This window comes from Hemibagrus wyckioides, linkage group LG07 (genome assembly GCF_019097595.1).
Source record: "Hemibagrus wyckioides isolate EC202008001 linkage group LG07, SWU_Hwy_1.0, whole genome shotgun sequence".
NCBI lineage: Eukaryota > Metazoa > Chordata > Actinopteri > Siluriformes > Bagridae > Hemibagrus > Hemibagrus wyckioides.
The window spans coordinates 20,433,034-20,450,950 of NC_080716.1; the positions used below are offsets into that span (position 1 = coordinate 20,433,034).

The window sequence follows — 17,917 nt, forward strand, 5'->3', positions numbered from 1 at the left end:
ACAAATCAAAACTGTTCTTTTTTCTTTCTGATATGATCAAAGCACAAAATATAAGACAGGCAGAATGCACAGGTGTTTGTTTTCCACACTTGTTTTACCATGTGGTCAACCATGGTTTGGTTTGGTTTGGTTTCGTTTTGGGGAGGCTGGGAAGAGGATCCAACCTAACTTGAGCCACTAAACTGTAGCCAGTGCCATCCAGACATTTTGAAATGAGAATAGGTAAGTAAACCTACCCTGTTACTGTTCATTCTGAAGTTGAATAGAATTAATATAATGTTAATGTTAATGTTAATTATATAATAAATTCCCCAGCCTTCTGTATATAGTGTACATGTGTACTGAATATGCAGTGCAGTTTATACAGTATTTGTGCACATATGCATGTGTGAGTGCTATGACAAACTGCTGTGTGAGGTGAAGTGAGGTGTGTGTGTGTGTGTTTCAGAGATCATAAACATCAAAAGCACTGAGATTTGATCTCATGACTTTCCAAATTATGTCCAATGTCCTAACCACTAAAATTTGTAGTTGTACAACATTTCCGAGTGAACTGTAATGGGAATTTCACGTAGAGTTTCTGTTCTTTGGGCTTTTCCCATAAAACTGCTGTATTTTTACAGTATGAAAGTGCTGAATATACAAATATACTATATTATTTACAGTGTACATCATGTTAATTATATGGATTTATTTATTTGTTTATTTTATTTTCTTTTACTGAAATTTGAAAAAATGCTTGCATTGTATACAATAAGCATTTTCTTCTGTAATTGCTGGATGTGTTGTCCATTTCTTTTTTTGATGAATGGGTGAAAGTTTCAAACATGCACATTAGCAATTAAGAAAAACTATAATTAAAATGTATTTCCAACAGGATTTACAATAATTCTTTATGTTGCAGTCTTGTCTTGCTTTCAGGCTGAGAAATATGCAGACTTTTACATACAGTGTACAGTGATCTGTGGTTGATGGGAGAGACCATAGGTGCCAGCTTTCTACAATCTACTTAGTACTTACTTATGAAAAAAGACCAAAACTTACCATCTGAGAAGATTTCAGTGTCAGAATGAAATCTACTTGCCTTTTTTTTGTGCCCTCGTGTCTTTACTTTCAATATTTGAGGTCTCAGCAATGCGACAGCATTTCTAGACAGCTTTGGTATACGAGTCTGAAAAAAAGGTTATTGTAAAATATGAATTAAAATATAATTAAGTCATTTTAGCAGTAACCAGAAAAAGTATTAACATTGTCTTTATAAATAACAGACAACACACTGAGACCTGAATTACTATCATTATTACCTGTTTTTAGCCAAATTTTCTTTATTTGGAACCGCCTCCACTGTTGCTTGTCAGACAGTGCATTAGTTTTTACCAACTGCCTTGTTTTAGAAAATGTCCAGTAACAGAACATTCCTTGTAAACAATTGCCAATTTTACATATCAATTGGATTTTAGTATTGTAAGTTAATGTTACTTTAAAGCTTATTAAATATAAACGCATACTTCAGTGGTTTCTTCCAACCAAGTGGTGGGAATAATTTCCACTGAATTATCATCTGCAAATTTTTTTTGTCTCAATCTGTTTAGAGATAAAACAAACAAACAAATTAGTAGATTAATTAATTAATACAACAAATACATTCATTTAACGACTTATTTCTTATGATAACAGATTTTGATCATTGTCCTCTTTGGCCTACCTGTTTGCCATGAGGGAGACATGCACTGCAAGCATCAAGAGTGCCAAAATTCATTGCCTCTGCTGGTAGATGTAGCATTAAATGGATGTTGTACACCATGAAATGGTCTCCATATAGCTCTTTTGTATTTGCAGCAAAATAAGTCATCAGCTCAGTGCTATAGCTGTTGTATTCCACTGCCAAGTTAGGTGAAAGAAGAAGGCCTAAGGCAACACTGAATGTCATGAAATGTTCATATAGTCGATCAGCCAGAATTCCCTTTAATGCAATCTTGCCAGTGTACACAGCAAACTGCCGCAGTTCAGTTACCTCCCATCTATCTATGTCTTCTAGACGCCTTGGTTTTCTTGCAAAACTGCTTGGGATGCTCTTCCTGTATGATGGCAGCCTTTGGGACACTTCATACATTTTTCCAGCAGACATTTGCACATTCCAGTCACTGCTTATCCACTCTGTGATAATTTTTTTTGTAACCCCCAATTTTTTTTTCTTTTTTTTTCTGTTATCTCTTTTGGGTAGTGGTGTAGCTGCTCACTAAGGTGCTGTCATATTTTAAAATAAACACACTACATCCCTGACTTCATACGTGTTTTGATGTGTCTAGGAGTTTGCAGCAAGGTTCTTGCTGTTGAAGGCAATTCTGGATGTCTATATTTTTTAAGCCCTCTCAGGAGGTCATCAAGGGCATTATGTGTGATGAGGTGTTTTGTAGCCCACTCCTGCAGAAATATTGTAAGTGAGGCTGGAGGCATTTCATCAATATCCTCATGCCATGACCTACAGCTTTCCTCACTGACCCCATTATTCACATTATCGTGTCCTGAACTGCAGTTCTCTTCCCTGACTCCAGTCTGAACACTCTCAGAAGCACTTTGGATGTCTCTGTAATTTCTTTCATCGATGTTGACCTGACCCTGGACATTTTGAGGTGTTATTGGAAATTTTGATTGCTTTCCAATAACCATTTTAGTCAGTGACCTCTGGGCACATTTCCACTGCCTTGTGTAGCGTTGCCTCCTTGACTTTGAATGCATTCTAATTCCAAAATATTGAACTTCATGTTAAAAATGTTGTTTATATTATATATGATATTTTGCAACATTGAGTATAAGGACAGTAAACTATATGGCCAAAAGTATGTGGACATAGGAGTAGGTGTGTTCCATTATGGAGCCATCTAATATCTAAGTACCCCTGTTTTGTTTTTTTTGTCATGCAAAAATTGTGAATATACTTACTTTAATATAGACTACAACAACCCAGCAGGTGGCGATATTGCGTACTAAGTATGTGAGTCGCCAGTAAACCAAAAGAAGAAGAATGCAGTACACCAGGCTGTGCTAGTGTCTGCGGTTAAGCCAGCCGCTCTTTCTGAAAGCACGGTTAAACTAGCCGCACGTATATAGTAGGGGCGCGGCTTTTAGATGCTTAACGGTAATAGCAATGGGAGAGAAACGTGCGCGTGCACGAGCTTTTAAACCACAGAACAATAAATTAAAAATAAAAACAACGACAAAACAAATACTAAACAATTCATAGCATTTATGAGAGTTAAGGCTTAACGTTTTAATAATCCATTACATTTTAAAAATGGGGTACATAATGAAAATATAAAATGGAATAAGCCAAATAAGTTAGTGTCATTTTAAAAAATCCATTATTAAATAGACTCTTCCTATTGTTAGTTGATAAAACCTCAGATCACTTCAGCAGGACCTTCTCCATGCTCACAATAAAGATAATTCAATTTTACTGTGGAATTTCTTTTTAATTCATCCTCCAAGTCACCATATCTGCCAATATAATTGCTCCAGGAGCCATAAGGTACCTTGTGTGTGTGTGTGTATAGAGAGAGATGTCAGTCAAAATCGCTTGCAGAAAATGGCAACAGTGCTCAACTAAAACGATCAATATTTACTTAATTCCTCTACACTCCTGTGGCAAAATTCGGGATAAAACATTCAGCCCCGAATTATCCCTAGTGACGTCCCTGCTGATAATCATCACAGACTGAGGAAAAAAAAACCCTGGGCTAAAGGTTTAATGCAGTATTGTGTGGGGCACTGACATCCAAATACTAGCAAATATTTGCTTTACTATAAAAATAAGCCAGAGATATAAAAACATTTCTAAGTACCATGAGAACATACATAAAAGAAGACAGTCTATACATTTAGCTCACGTGTCAAATATCTTTAATCCAGTCTGGTAACAGAAAGAGCAAATATTCTTTACTGCTCAAGTGCATATGTAGAACACTGTCTATACATGACTTGCATACAAACCCAGCACAAACTCTGTGAAAAAATGAAAGGTTAAGGAACCCTTAGTAAACAGGGTATGGCTGATGCCAGCCAACATACCCTTTGAACTTCATCATCCCATACATTTCTATCATCAATTCAGTAAAGTGTAAAGTTTCAGACCTCAGATTTGACTCCTGAATCTATGGTAAATTTCCCAGTCCAGTGTATATTTTTAGGCAGAATCTGAAGTTGTAGGATTCCACTGAATAAAATTTTCTTAAGCAATTGCAACACCAACTTTCATTTTAATAGTAAACAGAATGTATTATTTCTGAACCACAAACAAACCTAGACATTTATTGGACATGTCCATCTTTACAGACTGCAGTTTCACAACACAGACACACAGTGCTGCTCCCCTCTCCTGCATGACAACTGCACAAACAAACAAAAGTTAAAATGGCTTCAGTAATATTTTAAATGAATGAGTCATTATTTGGTACCAAGATGTTTCAGTGGTCATAAAATTTTACTACACAGACTAGTCATCACAATAGTTTCAAAAGATCATAAAATCAGTGGACTGAGCTAAATGAACGTTCATGAAAATTGCAAGCTTTGTTTTGGGAGTCTGACTGACTGAACAGGAGCAGTTCTCAAGTGGCAGCTGATGACAATCTAAGCATTGTAGAATCAGAATCAACAGAGTACTGCATCCATTTCAAATAATAAAGACTGCTATATATAACCACAGGAACTGTGAAGCAACACCATGATGTTGGTTACATGCTTAAGCAAAGTCATGCTTCTCTTTCCCCAACTGCACACATAGCCAGCAGCCAATCACAACCGTGATTAAATGAATGGGGCATTCCGATTGGCCAGACTTGTTCCTCCAGCCGTACTGTATTTTGATTTTCAGCATCCCCGCACCGGACTTTCCTAAACAACACTACTTGTCCTTTGTCACTTGAGTGAAAACGCTGAACAGTATTTTATATATTAACATTTTACTTCATTTTAATTAATGTTTATATTTTGTTTATTATATTTTTATTAATAAATTACCTTATTTCAACATAAAAACAATTCACTATAAGGTTTGCAGATACCGCAATATACCGGGAAAATCTGCAAAAAAATTAGTTATGTTTCAAATAAAGATCTGCGATATACCGGGACCGCGATAAATGAACCATGATATAGAGGGGGATGACCGTATTCTGTGTTTATTATAAGCTATTATGAAACAAATTAGATCACATAACATTATCTAGGGTGGCACGGTGGCTTAGTGGTTAGCATGTTTGTCACAAACCTCCTGGGTTTGAGTCTCTTATCATAAACATACACTACTGGAAGCAGCACAACCAAGAGAAAAGCTATGAAATGTAGAGAATAAAGTACTGGGAATTATTTAATACACATTCATGGAAAAATATATTAAAATATATTAAAATGCAATTCAGTGATTCAGATCACTGCTGTTTAGGGCAGCAGAGAAGGCCTTGCTGGCCCTGACGGCCCACCACTGGCATAAAATAAGATTAGAGAGAGAGAGAAAAAAAACACACACAACCATCCAGTTGTTCAACAAATTGCACAATTCCTTGTTTTTACTAGCAGCCTGTTATGTTTTAGTTTTATTGAGTGTGGTAATTTCTGTGGAGTAGAAGCTGTTCCTGAATCTACCGTCTACCTGACAGCAAAAGTTCAAATAGATGGTGTCCAGGGTGTGAGTGAGGTGTCCTTTATTATGTTCTGTGCCGTATTGAGACAGCGGGAGCTGTGCAGTTCTTCCAGAGTTAGATTAAAATGATGCACAAAAGGTGCATATAAAACTATTTTTCATAAGGAGCTCATCCAAAACTGGGATGATTTTCTACTACTTGTAGAATTTCTTTTTGAGAAGATAACAGAGCACACACACACCACATCACTTTAACATTACATAAATGAAATATTTCACTTAAAAAAAAAAAGAAAATCATATTGTTATATATAGTATTTATTGTGGCTACAAATTCCGATGACTTACTAAATTAAGGCCGGTTTTATAAATTTTTCCCTTGGTTAATAAAATACATTTACATCTGCTGTAATGGACAATTAGCAGCAGCTCTATAGAGCATTAAGGGACACACTTAAGAATGGAGTGTGGTGTGGCTGGTCTATAGGCCTATGACACTGAAAAAAACTCAAACTTAAAGAGAAAGTGTAATAATGAGAAGAATAAAGGAATAATACAGACATGTCACGTCCCTAGTGTCCTTTTTGTGGTATTTTATTATATACTTGGAACTGGGTAAAAATAAAAGGAATAATCCAGACACGTCACGTTTATTTTGTTATCTATTTGGAATTGGGTATGTCAGAAAAAATATACACTTGTATTCATAACAGTCTCAGTGTATTCTTCTCATTTCCGAGCTGCGCGCGTGCACGCGAAAAGGATTCAGGAATCAGCTTAGCGCGCGCGCACAAGACTCATTTTTTTTCATTTTCTCAGAAACGAAACTTTAGATGGTGGTCTATGGTAATGGGATTTGGTCCCTCCGGAACAGCTTGTATAAAAGGGGGGTTCTGAAGGCATGTGGTGATTCTTTGAACTCATGCCGTTTTCATTCACTTCTTCTAGACGAACACGTAAGTACAAGTCTGGTTTTGAATTGTTTGGTCTAAAATTTGGTATTGCTTAAGTAACTTTGAGAGAATGTGTATATTTCAGACATTTGTTATAATAATGTATTAATAATTGACCATTTCTAACCTTGCAAAATATGTAAGTGCACACACGTTTGTGTGTGTGGGGGTGGGTGGGGGTCCAGGTAGCACGTCAATGCCAGCTTTTAATCACAAACAACAAAAAAAGGCAAGGAAGGAAGAAACGGAGAATTGCTGGGCTTGAAGAGAAGGGGAAAAAAAGGAGCACAAAAGAGGAGAATCAATGAAGGAAATTTCTTCCCTGAAATGGAGTGAAGAAGCAGGGGGCAGCAGCGGGGTTCTGTCCAGGCCTGAGAACGTCAAGAGGTGGCTGGGGCAGATCCAGGAGAAAGGCTGGGCTTCAGCGATTCCACACGGGGCGTCTCTCAGTCCGAGCTACCTAGAAACACCACACAAGGTATCTGTTAACCCAGTAAAAAAGTATAAAAAAAAAAGTATAAAAAAGTGTATTTAAAAAAAAAAAACAAAACAAAAAAAAAAACCTCTCCTTACCTTGCGTGGCCGGCAGAGCCAACCTCTCTGCTGTGTTGCTCTGCTGGAGGGTGAAGGCTTTAAGGGCGCTTCTGATTGGCCCAGAGTATTTTGGCGCGCTTTCTCCCACTCCGCCCTGCGCTCTAATTTAGCGGCGCTGGCCGTGGTGCTGATCTGCTTCCGCTCTGCGCTGCCACCGCTGTGCGTGTTTTCCGGGAAAGGAGGGAGGCGAGGTAGCGGCTCTTTTCTGGCTAACTGTTATTACGAGTTTAAAATTTATAAAATCAATTGAATTGTGAACATATTGCCATGTGTTAATATTACAGTTCTACACTATTATTTGTACAGTAAATTATGATGGTGAATGTGACTGCAAGAGATGCCAAATGTCTTCCATCAACTGATGAGGATGAAGACATGGATTTGGATTTGTATAGTGATCTGGAGAGTCTTGTTCTCAACCAGGACTTTAGTCATAAAGTCAATCCTTTAGACATCATAACTGCACTCTTCCTTTGCTCAGACAGTTTTCTTCAACAAGAGATTGCCTTGAAAATGTCTATGTGCCAGTTCTCTGTGCCTTTACTGTTTCCTAATTGTGACACACAGCAGAGCATGCTCATGCTTTGGGCCTTAAGAGATATTGTGAAGAAATACAGACCACACTCCTTGTCTGATCCAAGAGGGTTTGTAGAAGAAAGGATCATTCTAGCAGACTTACCCTTAGTGTCCTTTGTAAGACTTGGAGACTGCAGCATTTCTAAATCTCAAATCTTGAACAAACTGCTCAGTAATCCACAGCAATATCATGACACATTTGTGCACCATGACATGGACTGTGGAGACATCCCAAGAAAAATATCAGATGGTTTGGTGGAGATCAGCTGGTACTTACCTTGTGGAAATAAAAACATAGACATCTTCCCAGAACCTGTGGCTATTGCAAACCTAAGAGGGGACATAAGTACATTTGAGACTCAGTACTCATTTCTTTGTCAGATTTCTACAGCAGTTTTTGTGTTCTTTGACAATTTTGACACAAACCATCAGCTACTCACCAATACACATGTAAAAGCACAGTTGTTTTTGGTGGGTAATGCACTCACCAAAGCCTTCAACCTGGATTTGTTGAAAAGAACAGCTGCTGCACTGAACGTGACAAAAAGCAACATCATTCTAAAGAACAAACAAAACGATGCAGATTTTGTCAAGAATCTGTGTTGTGCTGTGAGTGATGTTGTTAAAAAGAAGTCTGTGACTGTACAACTTGAGATGATGACCACAGTTGCACACGATTTAGGAATTTCGATTGATGAAGACAATAAGGAGTGCCAAAATGCAAAAGAAAATGCAAAGGCAATTACTAGCATGATACAGGACACACTAAAGTTTAAGGAAGAACATCTCCCTTTGCAGGGTGAGATGTGGAAGAAACTGGGAAAAATAGAGAAAGAGGAGTGTAGGCTTCGTAAAGCTGGGCATAAGAACATTCAGATGTATAAAGGTGAACTTGCTGAACAGAAGATGGAACTCAGGAAGCAGCAAAGCAGCTATGAAATGTCAGAAGCCATGTCCTGCTTCATAAGTGCACTGTCAAGTTCCACTCTTGAGAGATCCTTCTTCCTGAAATGGATGCGAATGTATTTGGACAATTTATACCGCAAGAAACTATCCGATCTTAGAGAACAGTACAAAAAGAAATGTCAACAATCTTCTGAGAAGAAGGATGAGATTGCAGAACTTGACAGGCAGATCTCAAACAGTGCTTTAGGAATTGAACACTTTTTGAGGGAAATGGGTCAGCTATATGAAGCTGCTGTCTCCCTACCAGAAAATCTACAATCACGACAACAAATGCTACATTTACCCAAACTGTGTGCCGAGCTCCTGTTACAGGGATTCCCTCTTGAACTAGTTGATGGAGATGCTTCAAATATACCACTAAGGTGGATTAGTGATGTACTGAAAGAGCTGAATACTTTAGTGCAAACTAAGAAGAAGATCATGGTAGTCACAGTATTAGGAGTGCAGAGCACAGGAAAGTCTACCCTACTAAACACCATGTTTGGGGTTCAGTTTGCAGTCAGCAGTGGAAGATGCACACGAGGAGCGTTCATGTTGATGATCAAAGTCACAGACAGCTTCAGAGAAGTACTTAACTGTGATCATTTAGTGATCATTGACACTGAGGGACTGAAATCGCCTGAGCTGGCACAGCTAGATGACAGCTATGAACATGACAATGAACTGGCTACACTTGTTGTTGGACTGAGTGACATTACCATCATCAACATTGCCATGGAGAACTCTACAGAAATGAAGGACATTCTGCAGATTGTGGTGCATGCATTCCTCAGGATGAAGGAAGTAGGCAAAAAACCCATGTGTGCATTCGTACATCAGAATGTAGCTGATGTCTCAGCACATGACAAAAACATGAGAGACAGGAAGCTTCTCTTAGAGCAGCTGAATGAGATGACTGAGGCAGCAGCCAAGATGGAAAACAAAGAAATGTACAAGAAGTTTACTGATGTAATGGAGTATGATCCAGAGACTGGTAACTGGTATATACCTGGGCTCTGGCATGGAAACCCACCAATGGCACCAGTGAATGCAGGCTACTCTGAAACTGTCTATGACTTCAAAAAGAGCATGATAAACATTCTTGTAAACAAAAATATATCTACCACATAACAACATTGAAGAATTTTTGGAGTGGACAAAAAGCTTATGGAATGCAGTAAAATATGAAAATTTCATATTCAGCTTTAGGAACAGCTTGGTAGCTGATGCATACATGAAGCTGTGCACTGAATTCCATAAATGGGAATGGTCTTTCAAAAAGGACATGTATAAGTGGTTAACATCTGCTGAAACCAGAGTGTCCAATTTTGAGATCATGAAATCACAATCTGACAAGACAAACCTACAAGATTTACTGAGGACCCTGAAAGACGAGGCCTCCTTAGAACTTGATAAATGGGAAACGACCATCGTGGAAAACCTCAGCAAATACTTTGAGCAAACAGAGGGTCATGTCTATCTTGTGGATAAGTACAAAGAAGACTTTGTAAACAGTGCAAAATCCCTCAGGAAGGAAACAGAAAACTCAGTGTTGAATAAAATAGAGGCAATTATTGCAATTAGGACAGGAAAAATAATTTGGACAACATCAAGAAAACACATACTGACAGAATGGAAAAGAAAGTCCTCAAACTTCTGGAGGATCTCTGGAAAAACAGCCATTCAGAAAGTATGTCTGAAGAGAAGCTCAACAACATCTTTGAAAGCATGTGGCAGGAAACACTGGAAGAATTGTCATTTAAAGGCTTGAGGAGACAAACAATATCTGACAGTGTTTTTAACCAGTTACGAATGAACATGAAACAAAAGGGAAGCTCTGTCTTTGAAAAGTTAAATGAAGTGAATCTGGATCAATACGGCAAAGAGAAGTTCATTGTTACACCAGACAATTTGTTTAAAAAAGCTGTTGAATATGTGCAGATTTATAAATTTGATCAAACAGTGAGACTGCAAGAGATGTCAGACAGTGTCATTGACACAAGTATGCAATTAATTAATGACAAGAAAGAGGGAAAATCAGATTACCATGACACCTACATTCAGGAGATCCTACAAATAATTGATACAAAATTGACGTCATTAAAGAAATGGAAATTTTCTGCTGAATTTGAACTCTCTCTGAAGCTGCACATTTGTGCTATTTCTGCAAGAGAATTCCAGGCCATGCATGACAGTTTTATTGAAGAGAACGACCCACGCAGATGCCTCAAGCAATTCAAAGAGAAGTACCGTGCTGATTTCAAAGATCTGTTCAGTAATCGTGATCAGTGTCAGAGGAAGGCTGCAGAATTCGTAAAACTCTGCCTGAGCCCTGCAGTTGAGACATTCATCTGTAACTCACTGGGACTAGACATTACTGATACAATGCTACAAGGGGAAAATGCATTTCAATTCAGCACACGTTCATTTTTTCAGTACTCTATATTAAAACAACTTCTGGATGACAATAATTTTGAGAACTATGTGGCCTACATACGATCATATGAACGCTTTGTTAAGGAGTGGATATTAAAACAGATTGAAGATAGATTTTCTAAAGGAAACAAACTATTTGAGTTGGAAGAACAGCATCTCAAAGGAGCTACTATGGACATAAAAGAGGCCATCAGAAAAGCACAACAGGAGACAGATGAAAATGACAGCTTAAAGGGATTGATTAAGAACATTTGCAGAGAGCTTGGAAAAAAACTTGTCATTCCAAATGATGTCTTGGAAGCAGTCATGGTTTTGAACAATGTCAAACAGGAGCAATTTGCCCACTGGCTCACACAGTCTGTGGAGGAAATGGAAGGATCACTGAAGACTAAGTTTGAGAATGATGACATTCATAGCAAACTGAAAACACTCAAAATCAAACCCCAGGATGAGCTGTTCAAGAGTGTATTTTGCTGTGGGAAACAGTGTCCATTCTGCAAAGCACCATGTGAAGCAGGAGGAGAAGCTCATACACATCACACTGCTTCTGTACACAGACCTCAAGGACTTGGTTTATACAGGGATGTGAGCTCAGAGAAATTAGTCACTGACATTTGTTCCAGTGATGTGAACAGTGACAAAAAGTTCAGATGCCTAGAGACCAAACATGAGTTCCATCCTTACAAGAAATACAGGGAGATCTTTCCAGACTGGCACATCCCTGCAGATCCCAGCATACAGGCCTCAGACTACTGGAAAAATGTGATGGCAAAATTTAATGATCAGTTTGCAGAAGTGTATAAAGCAAAACCTGCAGATATTCCCCCAGTGTGGAAAATTATCACAAAGCAACAAGCAGAAAAAAGTTTGAAGGAGTGTTTTAGTATCCAGTAAATACTAGTGAAAATCATCAGGATAAGGGATTTTAAAGAACACTGACTTTAGCTTGATTTCAAAATGATATCAGAGTGTTTCATCTGATCCTAACATTAGTCCATCCCATGACAACACATGACAAGTTTAAATCACCCATTTTAGAGGATAAATGGATGTTTCATTGTTCTAGTTTTCAAGTTCCTTTAACTTTCTCTTTTAAAATTCCAACCAGAAGAGAATACTATCCATTTTAATAATACTTAAAAGCACAAGAATTACAATCATGTCTTTGGATATCAAACTCAACTGATTAATGATTTTTATTTCTCTTTTTTAGTGGGTATTCAGGTGACTGTTGATTTCTTTAAAACTATCTAAATTAAATTTAAAATATGATTCAATTTCATTAACCGTCAATTTAAATATATTTATGCAACACTGTTATGTCTATGTAACATTTTCTGGCATTTGTGATTATTAGATAAATATTACATTTAAATAGAAACTTAGATCTTAGTTAATAGAAAGGTGACAGAATGATACTAAAGTCATCATACCATTTTTGCCTTGTAATCAAAATCAATGTAACCTCTTTAACTTTTAAACTTAAAATAAACTTCCTTCCAAAACAAACATTTGTTTGTGTGCATGTATATATGCATATCATAGTTTGAACGTTTTTGTCTGTTGTCTGTATCACTTCCTGTTTCTGTACACACCTTTTTGTGTTTCCCCCATTTAGTTTATCTATATATGTTCTGATATTTGTCTTCCTTGTTCTTGAGTATTTTGTGTATTAATTACTGTTTAATAGCATTAATGATGTTACATTTGGATTGTTAGTATCTTACTTTTATGTTGAGTTTAGCCTAGCCTTATCTAGTCTTGCTTTAGTCCTTTGGTTTAGTCCTTTTTTTTTTCTAATTTCTTTATTCATTTGCTGGTATTTGTTTGTTAGTTTATTTAATAAAGACTCTCACAATCTGTCAGAAAGAAAGGAAGACTAAGGATGCTGATAAATAATCATTTTGACATGATAATGTACTTTAATAACGATAAAAAATACAGCTAGAACAATCAATATAAGTGTTATTTGTCATCAAGACAAATATGTTGACCTTTAAATGTGTTGAATTTAAATGTGTCCTAAAACTTGAGGTGAGTGTTGACATTGCTGAGTGAGTTTACATAAGATTTAAGAAAACTTTTAAATGCACGTCTATCATTATAGCATACATAAAAACTTGTGAGCTGAACAACAGTTTTCCTGCTAAAATCACCAGCAATGTCTGACAATCTGAGTAATGGAAAATTAACAGCAGATGTCCACGTATTGCTATGTAATAATTGCTGTGTAATAAGGATGAATAGAAATGTGAGATGAAATCATTTTTTATAAGGTTGGGGGTCATGGAGATGATCCACCATTTCAGTGAAACAGACGTGTATGACCAGCTATATAAGTGGCTCCATCATGTTTGCTTATAATGTTTGCTGAAATGTGCAGAACAAGGCATATTTGTAGGAAAATGTAAATTGCCTTATAGGACACTACTTTCCTATGTTGCAGCATGATGAATCAAAAAGGCCTGAAATATCAGTTTTTCATTTAAATTAAAATTTAATTCCATGATATATATTTAATAGGAATGCTACATATAATCAACAAAGACCATGAAAAAAAAAACTGGGCTAAAGGTTAAATGCAGTAATGTGCTGGGGACTGAAAGCAAATATTCTTCACTGCTCCAGTGCATATGTAGAACACTGTCTATAGATGACTTACATACATAACCCAGCACAAACTCTTCCAACATAAAATCCAACATACTCTTTGGATGAACTTTATCATTCCATACATTTCTATCAACAATTCAGTGAATTATAAAGTTTCAGACCTCAGGTGAGACTCGTGTCCCTGGCAAATTTCCTAGTCCAGTGTATTTTTGAGGGCAGAATCTGAAGTGGTCGCTCTGGTCTGCTCATCTTTACAAGACAAGGTAAGGTTTCCACTGAATAAAATTTCTTTTGTGCAAACTTTATTTGATTGCAACGCCAACTTTCATTTTAATAGTGAACATAAGGTTTTCTTTCTCAACCACAAACAAACCTAAATATTTAATGCACATGTCCATCTTTGCAGACTGCAGTTTCACAACACAGATGCACATCTCCTGCATGCCAACTGCATAAAACAAATAAAATCCTGGAGTTACAATGGCATCAGTAAATTTTTAAATGAATGAGTCATTTTTTGCTTCCAAGATGTTTCAGTGGTCATCAAGTTCTACTACACAAACTAGTCATTACAATAGTTTCATTAGATCATAAATCAGTGGACTGACCTAAATGAAGGTTCATGAAAATAGCAAGCTTTGTTTTGGGAGTCTGGCAGGGTGTGATCAGGAGGAGTAGCTCTCAAGTGGCAACTGATGACAATCTAAGCATTGTAGAGTCAGAATCAGAATCAGAGTCAGAATCAACAGGTAAAATTGTTCTGTATCCATTTCAAATAATAAAGACTGCTACATGTAACCACTGGAATTGTGAATCACCACCATGATGTTGTCTACATGCTTAAGCAAAGTCACCTGTTTTCTCTGATCTTGGTTGAAGCAGAATGTCTTTACAGTGAACCTGAGAATATTCTATTTGGCCTGCTGTGAAATTTAGATGATGAGTATGGAAACATGCTATATATCAAACACCTATGACATGAGCAAATAAGGTAGTTAGTGAGAACAGAACAATTAATTAGCAATGTTAGTCAATAATGTTTGGATAGACACTGCACCACAAACTCATGGTTGGAGATGAACTCATAGCCAGGCCTTGATGATGGGTCAGAATCCAAATAGATTCGTAGTGGATAGTGCATAGAACCATGTACTGCTGGTTCTAGGAGCAATGATGGGTCAGAATTAACAGCTACATACATCTACATAGATTCACAGTGGATAGTGCATAGGACCATGCACTACTGGTTCCAGGAGCAATGGCTCTCCCTGCTGGAATAAAGTGGACTGACAAAGGAAGCGTACATCACCTGAGATGAAACAGTCAAACTGGAGTGCTTCTATTTTCTCAAACCTCACCTCCTTATTTCACTTCCTTTCTTCTTAGTTCCATTCTCCAAGGAATTGAGGAAAGGTTCAAAGAAAAGAAAGCAAGGAGTACAAAATAAAATAAACCCACACATAACATTTGCAGAATGAGGCATCCATGTTCACTGAAGCCACCTTACTCATTCACATCATCACATGATACCCACCTGTATTAACAATCTGTAGATCTGCATATATACACACACATACACACCAGTGAATCCACACTGAATAATCCATATCTAATTTTGCATCCATGTTTCTTATTATACTATTGTTTATTGAAACATGTTGAAAGATGATTCATAAATAAATAAATAAATAAATTAATGAATTTACAATCAAGCAAACAAAACAATAAATAGCCCCAACTCAGCACTCTAGAAGCCTACTAACTCCTATCTCACCGGTTCCCATATGACCACATTCTTAAAACCTGTACATCCTCAAATATTGTGAAATTTCCTAGAGCTCTGAGTCATGGGCTAAAATGGACACTACTGTATATCAAAATTAACTTTACAATTCTTTAAATACACATTAGTATGCTTATAGTAACCTTGATAAAATATATATTCAATTTACAAGATTTCTGGGGTATCTACCACAGGAGATTATACAGTATTCAATACCTTAAGCTGCATATTAAGAACTGGCATATTCTTAAAGATGGAGGAAATCTGGTTTCTTTTATTTCTGAAGAATTAGGATAAAAGAAAATCATGGAAATTTCAAACAGTTTTGGGGAGTTTAGTAACTCTCTCAAACATTAACTATTTGCAGCTACACCTAATGCATGACAAAATGATAAATGAAAGAAGTCTATAGAGATCTTTAGGTACAGTTTACCTCTAATTACATCAAGAGAGAAGTGCAATAATCCTACTGCTTCAACGGTTGAGGTCAGTGAGTACCAGGTGAGGCTCAGGGAAGGCTCATCTTTTTTTTCTGTCTTAGCTGATCCTGAGATTTTTATGCAAAACACAATTTATGCACAATGAGGAGTACAAAAACAAGCATACAATAAATATACAGGAAGCAGCAGCAGGTAGAAATGCTGAGAGTTCAGAATGGAATGGCTAGAATGTTTTTGGTTGACATGAGGACTGTGGTCAGGCATTTAACCACTCTATTCATCCGATAAAGCAGCATACCATGGCTACAACATCAGAAGACTACATTGGGTCCACTTCTGTCAGCCTAGAACAGGAATTTTAGCTACCTGGTCTGAACCTAAATAATATTCTGGATAATTTATTCAGTCTGCTTTCTTATTAACAAATGCCAAACGCAGTCTATCTAATCTATAGATGCTATCAAATTTCATCTCCAGTCTTGTAATCTGGCAGTAGAAGTGATGAACTCTCTGAGAGGACTGCACTGTCCAGGTGTACCATCTTCACCCAGCTGAACTGATCTGGGAGATAAAGATTAGATTAGATTCGACACTGCACATGTGGGTACAAGGCAACGAAGTACAGTTAGCATCTAACCAGAAGTGCATTTTTGCAGTGCAAATAATTAGCATATATAATCAGTATATAAACAAATAAATAATTTGCATATATAAACAATATATAAAAATATATAAATAATTAGCATTTTTGCAAGATTTATTAGTTGATCATTTGCAGTTTTTTTTCTATATGCTAAAACTCAAATATTTGGTTTTTATTATAAGCTATTATTAAACAAACTAGATCGTATATAATATTAGCAATTGCAATTTTGTTACTTTTTCCCATAGTGCGGTTTTTATGTAGTATTACTTTATTTTAATCTTCATATTTAAAAAAATATATATTAACCGTAATAGGCTGCCAACCGTAATAGTACAGCTCTTAATATAGTATATTTTAGCATTTATTTACCCCTAGATGTCGGTGTAGAAAAGGGAATGTAAGATACAAACACTTCTACATCGGGTACTCATAGTTGATACTCAGATAAAAAAACATATTCTAATACAGTGTGTTTTATATTTTTAAAGAAAATTACCATTTTATAAATTTTTATGTGGTGCAAATTTCAGGGCCAAAGAAATTAAATCTTCCACCTCAGTTGCCTTTAGTGTCTTAAAATTCTTCTGTGTTGTTCCTAAAAACAGAATGAAATAATCACTGTTATTCTCTGCATTGTAACTTGTATATTGTATATAAATTTAGATTAAAGAATTTGAGTTACATTTAAGCTACGGAATTCAGTAGTTGTTTAGAACATAAAAAATATCAATAAATTTTATTCTACAATGTAATATGCAACACAGTTATCTTTTTTTTATAACCATTTTTAATATAACAATGCCATTTAGATCAAAGCTCACCTATCACAATAGGGCAAATCCTGAGTTCTTGGATGGCAGGTTTATTTTTTCTCTCTTTCAGGCTGTATGCACTCAGCACTTCATTTGTGGCCACCTAACACAACATTTTGCTTACAGCCTCCCCTGGATTTGCTCCGCCAAGGGAGCGTAGGTAGTTCATCTAAAAACATTGTCAAATAAATAAATAAATAAATAGATAAATAAACAAAAATATATGTGCACATGGACAAAATTGTTGGTACCCTTCCATCAAAGACAGAAACACCTACAATGGTCACTGAAATAACTTGAAACTGACAAAAGTAATAATACATAAAAAATGACTGAAAATTAATTAATGAAAATCAGACATTGCTTTTGAATTGTGGTTCAGCAGAAGCATTAAAAAAACGAACTAATGAAATTGGGCTGGACAAAAATGATGGTACCCATAGAAAATAACTTGACCATAGGGACATGTTAAACTAAA

The 17,917-nt window shown here is 36.4% G+C and overlaps 1 protein-coding gene and 1 pseudogene across 1 annotated transcript; one reads left to right on the forward strand and one right to left on the reverse strand.

Moving 5' to 3' along the window:
- Positions 1 to 639: 639 nt before the first annotated feature.
- LOC131356243 (zona pellucida sperm-binding protein 3-like) lies at positions 640 to 16,553 on the reverse strand (annotated as a pseudogene).
- Positions 7,472 to 12,039, forward strand: LOC131356854 (up-regulator of cell proliferation-like). The gene is given in 3 exon segments (XM_058396081.1): positions 7,472 to 9,837; positions 9,839 to 10,292; positions 10,295 to 12,039. Coding segments are annotated over 3 exon segments (4,536 nt in total). The 5' UTR covers positions 7,472 to 7,500.
- Positions 16,554 to 17,917: the final 1,364 nt, after the last annotated feature.